The sequence below is a fragment of the Salvelinus alpinus genome, chromosome 10 (assembly GCF_045679555.1).
Source record: "Salvelinus alpinus chromosome 10, SLU_Salpinus.1, whole genome shotgun sequence".
Classification (NCBI taxonomy): Eukaryota; Metazoa; Chordata; class Actinopteri; order Salmoniformes; family Salmonidae; genus Salvelinus; species Salvelinus alpinus.
The window spans coordinates 26,273,600-26,293,125 of NC_092095.1; the positions used below are offsets into that span (position 1 = coordinate 26,273,600).

The window sequence follows — 19,526 nt, forward strand, 5'->3', positions numbered from 1 at the left end:
CTTACCTTGTCAGGGCCCGTGTTGCAGGCTTTTGCTCCAGCCAAGCTTTAATACAGCTGATTCATCTCATCTATGTCTTGATTGAAGACTTTTTAGTTGACTGGTTGAATCAGTTGTGTGACTGCTTGACTGGAACAAAAGTCAAAAGTCTGGGCCTTCTGCAGATAAGGTTGGCCACCCCTGATTTAGGAAGTCAGTTCAAAGTTTTGAAGCTTTATTGCCCATTTAGGATAAACAACCTTACTGAAATGTACAGAATGTGCAAATCATCCTCTGCCCCAGACTTGTAACCAATCCCAATCCCTCAGCAGCAGTTAAATCCTCTCTATTATATACTGTGCTGTTAGTGGGTTCAGTTCAGTTCCCACCAATTACACTTGTCTTAAGGAGCCCCCACCCTTCAATACGGAATCAAACCTTTCAATACACCAAATAAATAAGGACTTGATTACTTCCCTACGTGGCAGAAAGCCTAGTTTCTCACTTTGCAAGACATTTTAGTCCTCTTCTGGGGAAAATGTCCACTTCCTTGGCTCACTGGCCACTTCAGGTTCAATTAATTAAACATTGGCAAGAAGGTTGAAAGTACAACGTTCCACAGTTGTTTTTCTGCTCCACAGCCTTTGAGGGGATATCCCTTACTTTTAGTTAATTGGAGGTCCATAAATGATGGAGTTCCCAAAGGGAGATTTGACTTTGGAGGTCCCAAAAGCTCACTGCAAATAGTTTTCATTGGTCCTTATTGATTTTCTATAGACCACTATACAGGATCTAACCACCCTTCAATACGGAATCAAACCTTTCAATTCAAGACTCAACCACAGTTCTTTAGGCATCGAGTCAAAAGTACAATGTAGGCCTTAAGTAGGCCATCATAACATCTGACAATCCTCATAACCCAAGATGCATTCCAACACACAGTAGTCCATCACAAAACTCCTTTACCCACAATGCCCTTCCCCTCCTCCCACTTCCTTACCTCCTCTCCGCTGCGGTAGATGAGCAAGTCGAAGGGAATGGCTGCCACCATGTCGATGAGGAACCAGCCCTTGAAGTAATGGACCGCTATCCTCAGCGGAGCGCTGACCACCTCGTCGTTAGTATTGACGTACGTCGTCCTGAAGTTAATGACGATGTCCACGATGAACATGATGTCCACGATTAGGTCGACCACGTTGAGCGGCGAGCACGAGTAGCCACAGTTCACCATAGCCACCTCCTCGTGGTCGTTGAGGAGGAAGGCGGCGGAGTACGGGGTCAAGATAGCCGTGTAGATGACCAGCAGCAGGATGAGCCAGTCCCACACCGCCTTGAAGGGGCTGTAGTGGAGGACGGTCCACTTGTGGATGCGAGGGGCCTGGAGCTTGTACTCTGGCAGGACGTCAGCACCCAGCGACAGCACCTGGTGGGAGAGAGAGGGGGAGGGGTAAGACTTTATGATCAAGAAGTTGGGTCAATATGCTGGAAAGAAAGGGGGGGGGGGGAAAGAACGAAAAGAAAAAAAAGAGAGAAAGAAGGAAAGAAAAGAAAGAAAGAAAGAAGTGGGCAGGGAAGGACAATATGAATGTTTCCCCGAAACCTCACAATATCGCCTCATAACGCATCTGTGACCCTGTATAAGGTAGCATAGAATAGACAGGAGTTCCTTGGACCGCATGTGCTTTATTCTTTTGGAGGGGAAACAACAACGTTTCACAATTAGAGCAATGTTCAGAGTCCAGTGAGGCTGAAGGAAGCTGTTGTGATAGGAAGGACTCTCCTAAAGTAATCCCTGAAGCAGAGCGGAACAAACAAACGCTCAAACCCGCATGCACGCACATGGACACTCAAGCACATGGACACTCACGCACATGAACACCCACGCACATCAACACTCACGAACATGGACACTGACGCACATGAACACTCACCCACATGAACACCCACGCACATGCACATTAACAGTCAAATTCATAGCCAGAGCATGCAGTTCCAGTGGATTGGATTTGTTTCAGTAATCTATTCCAACTCCAGTCAGCAGCAATGAAAAATGAAACTAATCACAACGAGAGAGCTATTTCTCCTGGTCTCCCAGAATTAAACAGTAGTGAATCACACAGCCAGGACGGTGTGTTGAACTGATTAGTAGTAATGGAACACAGACATAACTCAGTACATCTCCCACTCACGACCCAACATCTAACAGGCAGACACTGTCTCAATAACACTGCTAGGCCATATCATAACAAGGGCATGATGCTGTGAATAGAATGATATCATTTCTGTTACACTTCTTATATACTATGTCCCATAACATCTTAGCTACTATGTAGGTATAGTGCATTCAGCTGAAACAGGGCAGTAAAATGAAGCTTTACCAAACACTATCCGATTCCAAAATCCAAAGGTAAACAATTTTTAAGGGAGCCAACTGCAGCCGAGAGCTTTACTACTTCTTGTCTGCACTGGTGGGTCTGACCTCCCATTTCTCAGGTTAAGTAGAACAGCCTCCCTGCCTTGAACACACACATCCCCGGGAGAGGACAGATTGACAGACGTTCTCTAACCATCTGTACAAGCGTATTGCAACCGAATACACTTGTAGCTAGCTGAAAACACACAAGCTGCTTTGACAGTGTCTCATGTCACTCAGAATACACTTGTAGCTAGCTGAAAACACACAAGCTGCTTTGACAGTGTCTCATGTCACTCAGAATACACTTGTAGCTAGCTGAAAACACACAAGCTGCTTTGACAGTGTCTCATGTCACTCAGAATACACTTGTAGCTAGCTGAAAACACACACGCTGCTTTGACAGTGTCTCATGTCACTCAGAATACACTTGTAGCAAGCTGAAAACACACAAGCTGCTTTGACAGTGTCTCATGTCACTCAGAATACACTTGTAGCTAGCTGAAAACACACACGCTGCTTTGACAGTGTCTCATGTCACTCAGAATACACTTGTAGCTAGCTGAAAACACACACGCTGCTTTGACAGTGTCTCATGTCACTCAGAATACACTTGTAGCTAGCTGAAAACACACACGCTGCTTTGACAGTGTCTCATGTCACTCAGAATACACTTGTAGCTAGCTGAAAACACACAAGCTGCTTTGACAGTGTCTCATGTCACTCAGAATACACTTGTAGTTAGCTGAAAACACACACGCTGCTTTGACAGTGTCTCATGTCACTCAGAATACACTTGTAGCTAGCTGAAAACATACACGCTGCTTTGACAGTGTCTCATGTCACTCGCCCAGAGGCTCTCACACACACACACACAGATTTTCAACCGGCTATACAAATCAGATTTTAAATCGGCTATACAAATCAGATTTTAAATCGGCTACACAAATCACATTTTAAACCAGCTACACAAATCACATTTTAAACCGGCTACACAAATCACATTTTAAACCGGCTACACAAATCACATTTTAAACCAGCTACACAAATCAGGTTGTAATATTAGCACGCGTATAAATGCAAATATGAACAATTGCACAATTTCGACACGCACTTGGTTAACTTGCTTCAGTGAAAGGGGATGAAAAGGGGTAGAAAATGAATGCAGAGGATATTTGTGGTTATTCCTGAAATATAGAGCAGGCTGGCTTCCAGAGATAACACAGTGAGACCTTTGAGTCCTTGCTACGTTCTGTATATTCAAGGCACTGTTGTTAAAAAAAAGGCAGACAATCTAAGACAAATTCCTATGACTAAGTTCTTAGGGTTGTGGGGCGGGACTGTGAGTAGCTTCTGTGAATGCCACAACCAATTGGGTTTGTTGACTGTAAGCTCTGTGTCACGAGTCACCACTGACATAGAGTGACAGGCAGTGTGTGTGAGGGTATGGGAGGAGAACATTCTAGACGCTGTAAGTGACTGAGCTCTCCAGGGCTTAGCAACAGGCTAATAAAAAGGCAGAAATTAATATTAGATTTGGTCAGAGAGAGAGACTTTTTTCTCTCTGGGTGTAGCAGTGTGACGAGGCCTGAGGAGAACAGAGAGGGCTGGATAAACAGTGGGCTGTGTGAGGTCCAGTCCAGCCGAATAGAACAGCTGAGGCCACGGGTGCAGCTGCCCGACGGCTGCGGCCCTCTCTCTTTTCCCCACCCTTCCTCTTTCCTTCTTTCTCTCCCTCCACACTCCAAATACTCAGGGGAATCTGTGTTCTTACTAATCCAGTACAGCTGATGGCTCTTAGGCAAGCCGTTTCCTTTCTTGTTGTTGTCGTAGAAGTACCCAGCAGAGCATGGCCCTATCACTATAACATCAGAACTAGAGATGGGGAACCCTCTTGCTAATGTGGTGGTGCAGTATCAGAACTTTGACTATGTATGGACCATCATACAAAATACTAAGGACACATTGGTTAGTTACAGTCCTTTATTTAACTGCCGTTGTTTCTTTGGGATTCATTGAAAAATCTCCACCATGTACCATTTAATACCCAGGAAGATATGAATTGTGTTGAGGGCTTTGAAGTATCTGAGAAAGACATAACACATGATTACCTTTGTAGATACATCACCTGCAAAAGCCTGTAAAAATACAGTGTGGTCTCATTCCACAATAACAACATTTTGGATCTGCCCTCTATATCACAGCATGTTGTCTTGCCCTCAGGTTGATTCAGTGTGGCACCTGTACCCAGAATGCTCCTCTCACTGAGACAGGGGCGATATTTCCAGCTGAGCATGTCAGACAGACAGACAGGCGGGCTGGGGTCGTACAGGGGGAGGTCGCCTTTGGGGGTCCATGGACACGTATGGCAGGTGCTCAGCCAAACAGTGTTCAGTGATTGTGTTAGGAAGGCAGGTGCCGTGCTAGACTGCAGGTAGTGCATCATGCAGAGGTGTGTGTGTGTATGTGTATGTTTGTATGTATGTATGTTTGTATGTATGTATGTATGTATGTATGTATGTATGTATGTATGTATGTATGTATGTATGTGTGTGTGTGTGTGTGTGTGTGTGTGTGTGTGTGTGTGTGTGTGTGTGTGTGTGTGTGTGTGTGTGTGTGTGTGTGTGTGTGGCCTATAATTCACAGTGTGTTGGCCCTTCTCTATGGAGCTGAGTCATGTCAGGTCAAATGTTTCTGAGCTTGACAGGCACTAGGAGTTTCTATCATGCCTCCCACTGACTAATACAAAGGCAGATGGTATTGTTTATGTCATGGGTACAGTGAAACATGCACGCCAAAGCAACTTTATGCAACTTTGCTTGTAGCAAATGTCCATAATTTCTGGGGGTGGAGGCAGACATTGGAAGACTTACTCAAAAGGACAACCACATGACTAGCCTGGGTGCCAGTTCACTACATGACCAGCCTGAGTGCCAGTCCACCACATGACTAGCCTGGGTGCCAGTTTACTACATGACCAGCCTGGGTGCCAGTTTACCACATGACTAGCCTGGGTGCCAGTCTACCACATGACTAGCCTGGATGCCAGTCTACCACATGACTAGCCTGGGTGCCAGTCTACCACATGACTAGCCTGGGTGCCAGTCTACCACATGACCAGCCTGGGTGCCAGTCTACCACATGACCAGCCTGGGTGCCAGTCTGCTTCTGCTCTCTTGCCAACTCCTTATGGAATTGACATGTCATGTTTAGCATGTTTTGACAATTGAGTAGACAAAAGCACAAACGGATCTGGGACCAGGCTACCACGTGAGGTAAAGGAGTTCAAAACCAGGTAGCCCCGACAAGAGTATAAGACTGTATAAGATACAGTACCCTTTAGAATCAACGGTTCATCTACATTAGTTTGGCCGTGTTAACTCTAACACACATCTTCCTGGTGATCTTCATAAGCATATTAGAGGTTTGGGGCTAAAGTAAGCATGGCTGCTTCAGTGAGCCTTCAAGTTAAATTGAGAAATCGGCAAGACTTTTAGCTGTAGGCTGATTAGTGAGAGCATTTGGTCTATATATAAAACAGCAACAAAAACACAAACCCAGTATATACTGCAGGGTCATGAAGAGAGGTCAGACGGAAGCGATGAAATCATCCGCTCTTAGCCTTGGTAAGTCAATGACTCAGTGAGGCATGAGGTTGAACAAGGGTGAGAAACTGGGGTGAGGCTGAATAGGGGTGAGGAGTAGGGGTGAGTATGAGTGAGATGGGTGGAGAGCTGGAGTGAGGTTTAGGGGGTGATGTACAGGGGTGAGGAGCAGGGGTGGAGAGAAGGGGTAGAGAGCAGGGGTGGATAGCAGGCATGGAGAGCAGGTGTAGAGAGCAGGGGTGGAGAGCAAGGGTGGGGTATAGGGCGTGAGGTACAGGGGTGGAGAGCAGGCATGAGGTATAGGGGGTGAGGAGAAGGGGTGGAGAGCTTTTAGCTCCCAGAGTAAGATTTAAACAGTGAGAGTTAAAGTGAGTCGCAAAGCGGTGTGTAGTGTTTGTGTGTATCGTGCACGGTGAAAACACATTGTATCTGTATGCAGGGAAGAATAGAAGCAGGTGAGCTAGCTGGAGGAGGCAAAACAGTGTTTTTATCAACAGTTTTTATCAACAGTTGCACCTCCAACTGAAGTGATGAGTAATGAATTGTACATTACTGTCTATATTTAGCCTGTTAGAAAAACATAATCACTATGTCGTGTCTGTCAGACGCACGCATGACGGCACGCACACATACAGTTCAGTGCCGCAACCTTCTCCAGTGAGCCTCCCCTCCCAAAGGACTTATTGGGTTATTTTTAGTGATGTGTGTGAAACCAAACAGCTTTCTCATAAGACATGTCTACATTTCACAGATATCACAAAAGCTACATTTGAGGACAACAACCAGGGTTGTAGTGCTGCAGGGGCGCAGGGGAGAACCGCTCCCTCACCATTTTCAATTTGAGAATACACAGAGCTGGTAAAACTATTTCCGAAAAATGTATTCTGATAAATAAATAATATTTAAATTACCACAAATATTCCATGAAAAAACGGTAGAATGACAAACCAAATAAATATAGCAGCTTAGAGGTAGGTAGATGGTGGTTTCTTCCTCTCTCTGGCGGTGGTGAGAATGATGAAGACCTGTAGGCTATGTGTGTGCCCTGCAGAGACCCGTCGGAGGCTTACCACTTTGACCAATCAGAACAAAAAATCACCATATGTTTGCCTTGATGTTCATAAAACTCCACGGACCCCCTCTCTACTTTTGCACAGTGGAACCTAGAACGATATGTGACCACATGGTTACGGCGACACTGTTCTTCCGAGGACACCCAAACCAGTGGCCACCACAAAGCCCAAGGAGCCTGATCCTCTCTGGAAGTTGCTGTAGCCCTGCTTGGGATATTTAGCTTATATTGGCTATTGGTTGAGACGCAGGGCCCGTTCTAGCTTGATATGTCAGGGTATGTGATTTGGGCCAAGTTGGAGCTAATAATGCATTTAGGTTATAGTTTATTGAGATGAATGAATACACCACAACAAAAGCTCTACAGCTGCACACATCGACAGCATCCTGACTGGTTGCATCACCGCCTGGTATGGCAACTGCTCGTACTCCGATCGCAAGGCGCTGTAGAGGGTAGTGCGTATGGCCCAGTACATCACTGGGGCCAAGCTTCCTGCCATCCAGGACCTCTATACCAAGCGGTGTCAGAGGAAGGCCCAAAAAATTGCCTAAGACTCCAGCCACCCTAGTCATAGACTGTTCTCTCTGCTACCGAAGCTCCAAGTCTAGGTCCAAACGTTTTCTTAACAGCTTCTGCCCCCAAGCCATAAGACTGCTGAACAGCTATTGAAATGGCTACCCGGACTATTTGCATTGACCCCCCCCCCCTCCGCTGCTGCTATTCAGTGTTTATTATCTATGCATAGTCACTTTACCCCTACCTTCATCTACATACCTACTCTACCTACCTCAATTACCTCAACTAACCTGTACCCCTGCACATTAACTCGGTATCGTTACCCCCTGTATATAGCCTTATTGTTATTTTATTGTTCATATTTTATGTTTGTTTATTTAGTAAATATTTTCTTAACTCTTATTTTTCTTAAAACTGCATTAAGGGCTTGTAAGTACATTTACATTTACATTTAAGTCATTTAGCAGACGCTCTTATCCAGAGCGACTTACAAATTGGTGCATTCACCTTATGATATCCAGTGGAACAACCACTTTACAATAGTGCATCTAACTCTTTTAAGGGGGGGGGGGTTAGAAGGATTACTTTATCCTATCCTAGGTATTCCTTAAAGAAGTGGGGTTTCAGGTGTCTCCGGAAGGTGGTGATTGACTCCGCTGACCTGGCGTCGTGAGGGAGTTTGTTCCACCATTGGGGTGCCAGAGCAGCGAACAGTTTTGACTGGGCTGAGCGGGAACTGTACTTCCTCAGAGGTAGGGAGGCGAGCAGGCCAGAGGTGGATGAAGTAAGAATTGAATGTTGTATTTGGGCTCACGAGACAAATAAAATTGGATTTGTAGTTTTGATTCTATGGCTGTTTTAAAACACAGTTAGTGCAATTTTACAACGTATATTTATGATACAGTGTGTAAGCTACACAATACAATGAAATACCTAGCCACAATAAAGCTCTCCTCACAATCAGTGCAATGATATTAAGCTACATGTAGCCTATTTGTATTTACATTAGGTCTACAAACAGCTATATACCACATAGTCGTAGGGTTATTAGGCTACACTGCAAATGATTGTTGTTTGTTCCTGAACTAGCCGAATGGTAGAGCTATCTTCCAGGTATCCTGCAGCACCACCAGTTGGTTCCACTTCTTTAGCATCATTGTGTGATCCTGGCGGTATACATTCAGAAACACGAAGGGCGCTCCAATCGTTCAAAATAACACTCATCAAGATGTCGCCTACGTCTAAAAAATCCTATTCATCACTTATTATTATTATTGTTATTATTACAAATAGAATAGGATCACAATGATGCACGTTTAGTAAAGTTAGATTAAAGCTGAATGAATGTCTTGCACGATCACATAACGATGAATTAGCATTTCACATAATAGAACTGAATAGAATAGAATAATAGACCTGTAACGTTGTTATACCAAAAACTCCTGATTTCTAGTGAGATTTTAGAATGGTTAGCTGAAGCTGAATAGTCACTCTTTTTTTCTCATGCGCAACAGCTAAACAGCTAAACAAAATACAAGAAAGGCTAATAGTTTAACAGCATCTGCTGTAATTCACTCACCAGACATCGTCATTCAAGAAGATATACATGCATATTCTATTCTCATTAAACTGATTGAGATCAAATGACTGGCATGCAGATGCAGTTTCACCAGTAAAACATGAAGAATTGTCATTCACAATTGACAGTGACGGCCTATTTTTAAATTAGGTATGCCTAACTCGGTGATCGATGGTATTAAAAATAGAAAATGTCCTTGAGACAATATGTGTCGGCATAGGCAGATGTTGTAATTGGAGGATGCATTTTATGCATATTATATATAATGATATTCAATAGGATACATCTGTCGGCATGAAATTCGATTGAGGAAATGACCTCATTTACAACAACAAAAAATAACTCCCCCACCTATAAAAATAGCACTACGCCACTGACAACAACACTTTGAAATGTAACTTTGTTGCAATGTATCTGCAGTTGTCAGTAGCTATGATAAAAGACAGTCAGGAAAGGATTTCAGATACTGTCTACAACAAACCATGTGAAAAGTTCAAAGTACTCAAGTGTCTCTTTCAGACATCCTTGGATTAAAGCAACCCTAAGATATGAAGCACAATTTCCTTCTAATAGCTCTGATATTGAGACATAAAATCGATGACCGGATCAAGCCTTGAGGTACGGAACAACTAATGCTATTACAAAATTGCTGAAAGGAATTCAAGGTCAAAATATTGATGGAACACGTCAACTTCAATTAAGGTGATGTTCAAGAAAAGGGTAAAAAGGGACAGAGCAGAGACATGTCTATAAAAAAAGACTGTCCATAAATGAAGGCATTGACAACTTCTTACAGCTAAAAGAAAAAGTCCTCTTCCTCGTGATGAAACAAAACAAGCCCAGTGTCGGACATCTTGGCAAACCCAGCTACTTTATGCTGTCAGGGGTCAATATAAAATATAGATTTCATATGTTTTTTTCTCTTACCTCATGGTGTGAGCGCTGGCTAGGGGTTGTAAAGCAGGGGGCCGTTGTGTATGTATGCTTCGTACATGTGTGTGTATGTTTTTTGCATGTGTGAGCGTGTACAGTATGTGTCTGTGTGTGTGTAACATCACAAGGCTTAGGGGCTCATAACGCCACATCCCCTCGATCTAAAAGCCAAACATAATGAAAAATTAAACATAGCAGGAAGGGCCTTCTCACCCAGGACAATGTTCCCCTGTTCAAACAGCTCTGCCGTCATCTTCTCAGCTCCCGCATGGCGTTCACTACTTTCATGGCTCTGGCTCTTTTCTCAGCTCCCGCATGGCGTTCACTACTTTCATGGCTCTGGCTCTTTTCTCTGCTCCCGCATGGCGTTCACTACTTTCATGGCTCTGGCTCTTTTCTCTGCTCCCGCATGGCGTTCACTACTTTCATGGCTCTGGCTCTTTTCTCTGCTCCCGCATGGCGTTCACTACTTTCATGGCTCTGGCTCTTTTCTCTGCTCCCGCATGGCGTTCACTACTTTCATGGCTCTGGCTCTTTTCTCTGCTCCCAGTGGCTGGCCGTCTGGCCATGGAAAGGGCTAGCAGGACCAGCAGGCAGAGCAAAGTGGAATCCTTCATTTATGTACTGTAACTTCTGAGAACCCTTTGAATTGTAGTGTAGCTGATGAATATGGTTTCATGGTGGCACTCATTTAATGCTGTCATGATACAGGGAAGATCTTCCTCTGTATGGAGGAGAGAAACTAACAAGGGTTCATTGGTTAGCTTACTGTAGCCTCTACATGAATGCGGATTTCCAAACGGACTCTAAGCTCCTACTCCCTAGGTACCACAGGAGGCTGCTGAGGGGAGGACGGCTCATAATAACGTCTGGAAACCATATGTTTGATACTCTTCCATTGATTCCGTTCCAGCCATTACTCTGAGCCTGTCCTCCCCAATTAATGTGCCACCAGCCGCCTGTGCTAGTGTCGGGTTCACCTAGGGGTCATAAAAAGGGTTGTACCCAAATGTTTGATGTATTAGAAAAAATTGTATTATGCTTATGTTTTATTAATAGAAGGGGAGGGGTTGAATAACCCCTCCCTCCTTACATTTATAGGGTTTTAGACTACTGATTAACAATAGATATAGTCATTGTAGAAGTTTAGTATTGTTCTACATTTGTATTTTAGTTCTCTCTCTTTTTCTGCCTCATTATAAAGAGGCCCTTAGACAGAACTCTGCAGGCGAGTGAAGGAGATAAGACTAGGTAAACATTCCACAATAGGTCAACTTTGGGGGGAGGGGACATTTACTGCTAAGTGTTTAGCTAACAATAAAGGCCCTGTTTATACAGCTTTGTAGGCATGGTTTTGGTCCCAGGAGTAGAGGATGATGATATAGGCAGTGACATCACCAGGGCGCGACTTAGGGTTTTAATAAAACCACTGGAGACCCATTGGTGGGGGCAGAACTTACTCAGAAACATGCGTGCTATGTTCCTGTTTGTCAACTTCTGTCTACAATTGCATTAATAATGATTTAATTAAAGATATTGTCATAATGATAATTTCACCAATGAACCAATGATTGACAAAGAAGGACGTAAGGAACGAACCCTAACACTAGGTATCTAGGAGTGGCTAGGGAGTAGGGGCTAGTAGTGATGCGCAGGCTGACTCATAACCCCCAGTCCCCGGGGTTATATTTAGGGTCATGAAATATTGTGTGGATGAAGGGCGGGTGGGTGGGTTTAGGGTCATGAAATATTGTGTGGATGAAGGGCGGGTGGGTGGGTTTAGGGTCATGAAATATTGTGTGGATGAAGGGCGGGTGGGTGGGTTTAGGGTCATGAAATATTGTGTGAATGAAGGGCGGGTGGGTTGAGTAAAGAGAAAACAATACCTTCAAAAATCCATAAATGTATAATTCTTGTGTAATTTATATCTATAGGCTACATTGAGGTTGTTCTTTCCTTATTTTAGGCTACCTGGCATTAGTGAGTAAGTGTCACGCACTGACCTTAGAGAGCCTTTTTATGTCTCATTTTGGTTTGGTCAGTGTGTGATTTGGGGTGGGTATTCTATGTTCTTTAGTTCTATTATTTGTATTTCTATGTTTTGGCCGGGTAGGGTTCTCAATCAGACACAGCTGTCTTGAGAACCATACTTAGGTAGCCCTTTTTCCCACCTGTCTTTGTGGGAAGTTAACGTTGTTTGTGGCACATAGCCCTTTAGCTTCACGGTTGTTTTGGATTGTTTATTGTTTTTGTCGGCGTCATATAATAAAGGAATATGTACGCTCACCATGCTGCACCTTGGTCTTCTTCTGTTGACGGCCGTGACAGTAAGCCTAAGATTTAGGGCCAAATAGCCTACATGCCAATCGCCAAATGCTTTTGGGAACAGGCAATACAAATTTATGTTGATCCACGGAGGCAAAAGGGACAATGTCGGAGTTTAATTCAATAAGAGAAAAGCTGCGAAATAGAGAGTTGAAAATCAAGATAAGGGAGGGCCAGAAAAGTCATGTTCGTGAAAGATTTGGTGAAGTAGTAAAAGAGGGTGATAGCAGTGTTATGTGTGATGATTGTGAGGTGCTACACAAATTCGACAGTCACAAGAACGGGACTTCAAATAGGCCTATGGAACGTCAAGGGAACTGTAGCCTACTGTTCAGATGGGTTAAATGGGAACCAAAATCTGGACCCTGACAGTAGGTCTATAATCACTCACATAGCCTTAATATGAACTCCTGCAGAATGAACTGTTTCTTGCAGTAAAACGATACACTAAATATAGGCTACAGTTCGACTCGGGAACAGGAGTGGAGAAATAGGCTATGATTTCTTTCTTTCAGCATATGCATATGTGCGGTGGAGGTGCTACCCAGTGGTGTAAAGTAATTAAGTAAAAATACTTTAAAGTACTAATTAAGTAGCTGTTTGGGGTATCTGTACTTTACTTTTACTTTACTACATTCCTAAAGAAAATAATGTACTTTTTACTCCTTACATTTTCCCTGACTGTCACGGATCCCCCCGGTACTGCTGCTCATTCCGTTCACCAGCCCCGGAGGTCGACGTCACTGGCCTTCTAGGCGTCACTGAAATGGATTCATTACAACCAATCCCAGACTGTCTTGTCTCATTACGCACACCTATTTTCCATTCCCCCTGATTAGTATGTGTATATATGTGCCCGAGTATCTCGTAATGCCTTTTGGCCTGTCTAATGCCCCTTCCGTCTTCCAGGCCTTTATTAACGAAGTGTTTCGGGACATGCGAGGACGGGGTATAGTGGTTTATATAGACAGCATTTTGGTCTATTTTGCTGACCGTGCCCAGCATGTCTCATTAGTCAGGTCTGTGCTGGGAAAACTTGGAACATGATCTATATGTTAAAAAAGAGAAGTGTTTGTATTTCCAGCGGTCGGTGTCCTTTTTGAGCTACCTCCTATCCACGGGGGGAGTAGAGATAGAGAAGCTATGCGGCAGGTCATGGCCCATCCCCAACTCTGTGAAAACAGTCCAGCGATTCCTGGGGTTTGCCAACTATTTCCGGAGGATCATCCGGGGCTTCAGCACGGTGGTTGCACCTCTTACCTCCCTGCTGAGAGTAGGTACGTTGGACGGTGGAGGTGGAGAGGGCATTTGAGACACTGAAGGCACGCTTCAACACTGCTCCTGTGCTGGCACATCCCGACCCATCACTTCCCTTCATCGTCGAGGTGGACGCCTCCAAAGTAGGAGTCGGGGCAGTGCTGTCCCAGCGCACCGGAACCCCAAAGCTGCGGCCCTGCGCCTTTTACTCCTAGCAGCTGAGGACCGCCCAGAACTACGACGTAGGGGACTGGTAACTCTTGGCGGTCAAGAAGGCTCTGAAGGCATGGATGCACTGGCTGGAGGGGTCAAAACACCCTTTTCTTGGGTGTCTACGGACCACCGCAACCTGGAGTGCATCAGGGCAGCGAAGAGGCTAAACCCGAGACAGGCCAGGTGGGCTCTATTCTTCGCCAGGTTCCAATCCACGCTTTCTTATAGGCCAGGCTCAAAGAAAGTGAAGGCGGACGCCCTGTCTTGCCTCTATGATGCAGAGGGAGGGAGAGGAGACCTCCATCATCCCTCCATCCTGTATCATCGTGCCAGTGGTGGGACGTGGACGCCGACATACGGCAGGCCCTGCGCACGGAACCGGCACCTGCACAGTGCCCGGAGAACCGAGCCTACGTGCCCAAGGGTGTGAGGGACAGCCTCCTTACCTGGGCGCACACTGCGCCTGTGTCAGGTCATCCTGGGATAAGCTGTACCATCACCTGCCTGACTGAGAAGTACTGGTGGCCCACCTTGGCTAGGGACGCCCGGGTTTACGTCTCTTCCTGCTCCATCTGTGTCCAGCAAAGACACCCAGACACCTCCCTTATGGAAAGCTCCTTCCCCTGCCGGTTCCACAACGACCCTGGTCTCACCTTTCAGTGGACTTTGTCAATGACCTTCCCCCCTCCCAGGGGAACACCACTGTTCTCGTCGTTGTGGACCGGTTTTCCAAAGCTTGTCGCGTCCTTCCTCTGCCGGGGCTCCCGTCGGCCATGCAAACCGTGGAGGCTCTTTTTACGAACGCCTTCCAGCACTATGGGATCCCGGAGGACATTGTGTCAGATCGTGGCTCTCAGTTCACCTCACGCTTGTGGAAAGACTTAATGGAATGCCTGGGGGTCACGGTCAGTCTCACCTCCGGGTACCGTCCTCAAGCTAATGGGCAGGTGGAGAGGGTATATCTGGAAGTGGGCAGGTTCCTGAGGTGTTACTGTCAGGATCGGCCGGGGGAGTGGGCGGATTTTCTACCTTAGGCTGAGTACGTGTGGAATTCCCTCCGCCACTCCTCCACAAACCTCACTCCTTTCCAGTGCGTGTTGGGGTATCAGCCGGCCGTGGCACCTTGACATCTGAGCCAGACAGAGGCCCCTGCGATGAACGAGTGGATTCGGAGCGCTGAGGCCGACCGTGCGTCGGCCACAAGGAACAGGCCAACCGCCACCACAGTGAGGCGCCTGTCTTCTCTCCAGGCGACCGGGTCTGGCTCTCCACCCGGAACCTGCCCCTCCGCCTGCCCTGCCGGAAGCTGAGCCCGCGGTTTGTGGGGCCGTTTAAAGTCCTGACTTTTCATGTGTCTGACTTTTCATGTGTCTCTCCTCAGGCCAGTGGTGCCTGTTCCCCTTGCTAAGGATGGACCCAGTGACGCCCCGCCTCCTCTTCTGGACATCGAGGGAGGTCCGGCGTACTTGGTCAGTGAAGTCCTGGATTCGAGGCGTCAGGCGGGGCTTCTCCAGTACCTCATCAACTTGGAGGGGTACGGCCCAGAATAGCGGTGCTGGGTTCCTGCGGTGGACACCCTGGACGCTTCGCTGACCAGGGAGTTTCACCATCCGCGCCCTGACCGACCCGCACTGCGTCCCTGTGGTCGTCTCCGAGGCCGGTGTCATGCTGGTGCAGCACTGGATTCATTACCACCAACCTCGGACTCATTACGCACACCTGGTTCCCATTCCCCCTGATTAGTATGTGTATATATATATATATATATGTGCCCTCTGTTCCCCTTTGTCCTTTTCGGTTATTGTTACTATGTCTGTTGGTCTTGTGAGCACCCGTGTTGTTGTATCGGCTTGCATGCTACGTGTTATTGTGCACTTGTTTTACGGGTCTCGTCTCGTGTATTATTTAGAGGTTTTACACCTAGCTCTTTTGTTTGGGTGGAGAAAATAAAAACCCTACTACGTATTCCTGCGCTTGTCTCCTATCTTTATACAGCGTGACAGAGACACCCAAAAGTACTCGTTACATTTTGAATGCTTAGCAGGACAGGAAAATTGTATAATTCACGCACTTATCAATAGAACACCCCTACTGCCTCTGATCTGGTAGACTCACTAAACACAAATGCTTTGTTTGTAAATGATATCTGAGTGTTGAAGTGTGCCCCTGGCTATCCGTAATAAAAAAAAAAATAATTATCGTGTCATCTGGTTTGCTTAATATAAGGAATTTGAAATTATTTATAGTTTACTTTTTATACTTAAGTATATTTAAAACCAAACACTTTTAGACTTTTACTCAAGTAGAATTTTAATGGGTGACTAACTTTTACTTGAGTCATTTTCTTTTAAAAGGTTATTTTTACTTTTACTCAACGACAATTGGGTACATTTCCCACCACTGGTGCGATCTTTATCAGCATCATAAAAGCTGATAAAAACATGTTGGGTCGTTTTCACAGCTTTCCATTTCCCTCAAACTGATGTAATTAGGATATTTTGCACATAAATTATTTCCCGTTTTTTTTAGTTATTGCATTTTTATCCCCGGTCCTTAAACGTCTTTGTTCCACGAAATAATTAGAGATGACAAAGAACTTTACCAATGTCAATTAGAATGAATGATTCAATCGATTTATGAAATAATTCTGGTGAGCAAGGGTTAACTTAGTCTTCTAGGGCAACATATAATGACAGAAGAGAAGCTGCATATACTGTAGGCTATTTAATTATAGACAAGTTGACTAACAAATAGCCTTCCAAAATGTCGGAAATAAGCAAAAACATTTAAATCAGGCAAAACAAATCGTTCCGGCGTCCCTGACTGTAGCCTACAATGCATTTTCTACATTAGCGGGTTAGGGCCGGGTGCGGGCCTCAGATTTTCACTTTATCACATATAGTCGGGCGGTTGCGGATGGGTTAATAGCAATTACGGGAGGGTGTGGCTGAACAAACAGCTGACCCGCGCACCACTAGGAGCTAGGGATGGATTTGGCATTCAGTGCGTCTGTCAATGGAGACTACAAGGTCAGGAAGTTAGAAGCAACAGAGAATTGATGCGGTACAGGCAGTGTAATGTCACCTCTGAGGTCACTTCCCTATCGGCACGGCTCTGTACTTTCACCACCCTCTGATTCTGTCTCTCAGGAAGAGAATGTGACGATTACAAGGAGCGCCACAGCAGCATCCGGATACCTAAAATGCCAGTCCATCTATTTAAGTGTTGATTTGAAGTAGCGTTTTGGGCCAATTCCATTTCTCACATTCTAATTCATTTGGCAAGGTACCTCAGGTAGATGCTAAAACATGGCATCAAAACAGACAAAGAAGAGATTTGCCAAAGCACTGAGAGAATAGTGGAGAGCTTTTGGTCTGGTGAATGCTGTATTTATAGTCCTTTATTGATTAGTTTACTTTCGTCTGAATTGGCGTGAGGAGAGTGTGGAGACATAGAAGTGATTTCTGTCCAGTCCACAGCCACAAAATACCCTGGGAGAGTGGTCACAGACTTTGCTTACTGTCTTCTACTGTGATGTCATCCTCAACATTAGAGAACTGTTCGTCCTCAACTTTCGATCCAGCTTCTCACTTCCTCGTTGCATCGTCAATATCTTGCAGAATAGAGATGCCAGACCTTGATAACTATATGGGAACTTGCGTTTTAAGGCCAAGGCAAGAACAAGAAAATCCCTGCTGCACAAACCCTCATTGCATCCCCAATGAAGGGATCAAACAGCCTCTCTCCTTTGAGCTTCACTGCTTTGTTTTTAATTAGCAATCAAAGTGATAGCTAATTAAATTAGCCTCTGAGTGTAGTGAGTGGACACCCTTTGGCTGCGTCCATTTATATGTGTGTGTGTGTGTGTGTGTGTGTGTGTGTGTGTGTGTGTGTGTGTGTGTGTGTGTGTGTGTGTGTGTGTGTGTGTGTGTGTGTGTGTGTGTGTGTGTGTGTGTGTGTGTGTGTGTGTGTGTGTGTGTGTGTGTGTGTGTGTGTGTGTGTGTGTGTGTGTGTGTGTGTGTGTGTGTGTGTGTGTGTGTGTGTGTGTGTGTGTGTGAGAGAGAGAGAGAGAGAGAGAGAGATGGGAGATATGCCCTGGGCCTGTATCCACAAAGCATTTCAGACTGTGAGTGCTGATCTAAAATCAGTTATTCCTTTAAGATCCTAAAGAATACGATTATATGGACAGATGTGGGGGGTGGGAGGACAATGTGCAGGGCACTAATGCAACTGGGAAGTGACAGGTCTCTACACACATGCCTACAGGCTGTGTGAGTGTGTCTGTGGCACAGGCTTACATAAACTGTGCACATTAAAAAGACATTAGCTTTGCCTGGTCCGTCTCGCAGTGAAGAATGTGGATGAGAAATAACAATAGTCAGCAAAAAAATAAAGTATAAATCAGCAACCAGCATGGGCCAATTTACCGCTGTGGTACGTCACACAGTAAAGGTCACCATGGTGATAGATGGACTGCCATCTCTGTGTACGGTTATAGGAATGGCCTCCTCTTCCCTCAAGTCCTGGGTCACGTGGACACTACCAGACTCAACACACACAAACAAGTCCTGTCACAAAAATCATGTCATGTGAGTGTACCAAACCAAGTATAGAAGGCTCCCAAAGGAAATCTCAAATCAAATCAAATCAAATTTTATTAGTCACATACACATGGTTAGCAGATGTTAATGCGAGTGTAGCGAAATGCTTGTGCTTCTAGTTCCGACAATGCAGTAATAACAACAAGTAATCTAACCTAACAATTCCACAACTACTACCTTATACACACAAGTGTAAAGGGATAAAGAATATGTACATAAAGATATATGAATGAGTGATGGTACAGAACGGCATAGGCAAGATGCAGTAGATGGTATAGAGTACGGTATATACATATGAGATGAGTACTGTAGGGTATGTAAACATAAAGTGGCATAGTTTAAAGTGGCTAGTGGTACATGTATTACATAAAGATGGCAAGATGCAGTAGATGATATAGAGTACAGTATATACATATACATATGAGATGGGTAATGTAGGGTATGTAAACATTATATTAAGTGGCATTGTTTAAAGTGGCTAGTGGTACATTTTTACATAATTTCCATCAATTCCCATTTTTAAAGTGGCTGGAGTTGAGTCAGTATGTTGGCAGCGGCCGCTAAATGTTAGTGGTGGCTGTTTAACAGTCTGATGGCCTTGAGATAGAAGCTGTTTTTCAGTCTCTCGGTCCCTGCTTTGATGCACCTGTACTGACCTCGCCTTCTGGATGATAGCGGGGTGAACAGGCAGTGGCTTGGGTGGTTGTTGTCCTTGATGATCTTTATGGCCTTCCTGTGACATCGGGTGGTGTAGGTGTCCTGGAGGGCAGGTAGTTTGCCCCCGGTGATGCGTTCTGCAGACCTCACTACCCTCTGGAGAGCCTTACGGTTGTGGGCGGAGCAGTTGCCGTACCAGGCGGTGATACAGCCCGACAGGATGCTCTCGATTGTGCATCTGTAGAAGTTTGTGAGTGCTTTTGGTGACAAGCCGAATTTCTTCAGCCTCCTGAGGTTGAAGAGGCGCTGCTGCGCCTTCTTCACAACGCTGTCTGTGTGGGTGGACCAATTCAGTTTGTCCGTGATGTGTACACCG

General features: G+C 45.3%; 1 protein-coding gene across 1 annotated transcript in view; it reads right to left on the reverse strand.

Moving 5' to 3' along the window:
- The window catches only part of LOC139531813 (voltage-gated inwardly rectifying potassium channel KCNH2-like), a 291,029-nt gene that overhangs the window by 15,127 nt on the left and 256,376 nt on the right, over positions 1-19,526 (reverse strand). The window contains exon 6 of the mRNA XM_071328675.1: positions 980-1,402. Coding sequence (XP_071184776.1) covers positions 980-1,402 — 423 coding nt within the window. The remainder of the gene's footprint in view (positions 1-979; positions 1,403-19,526) is intronic.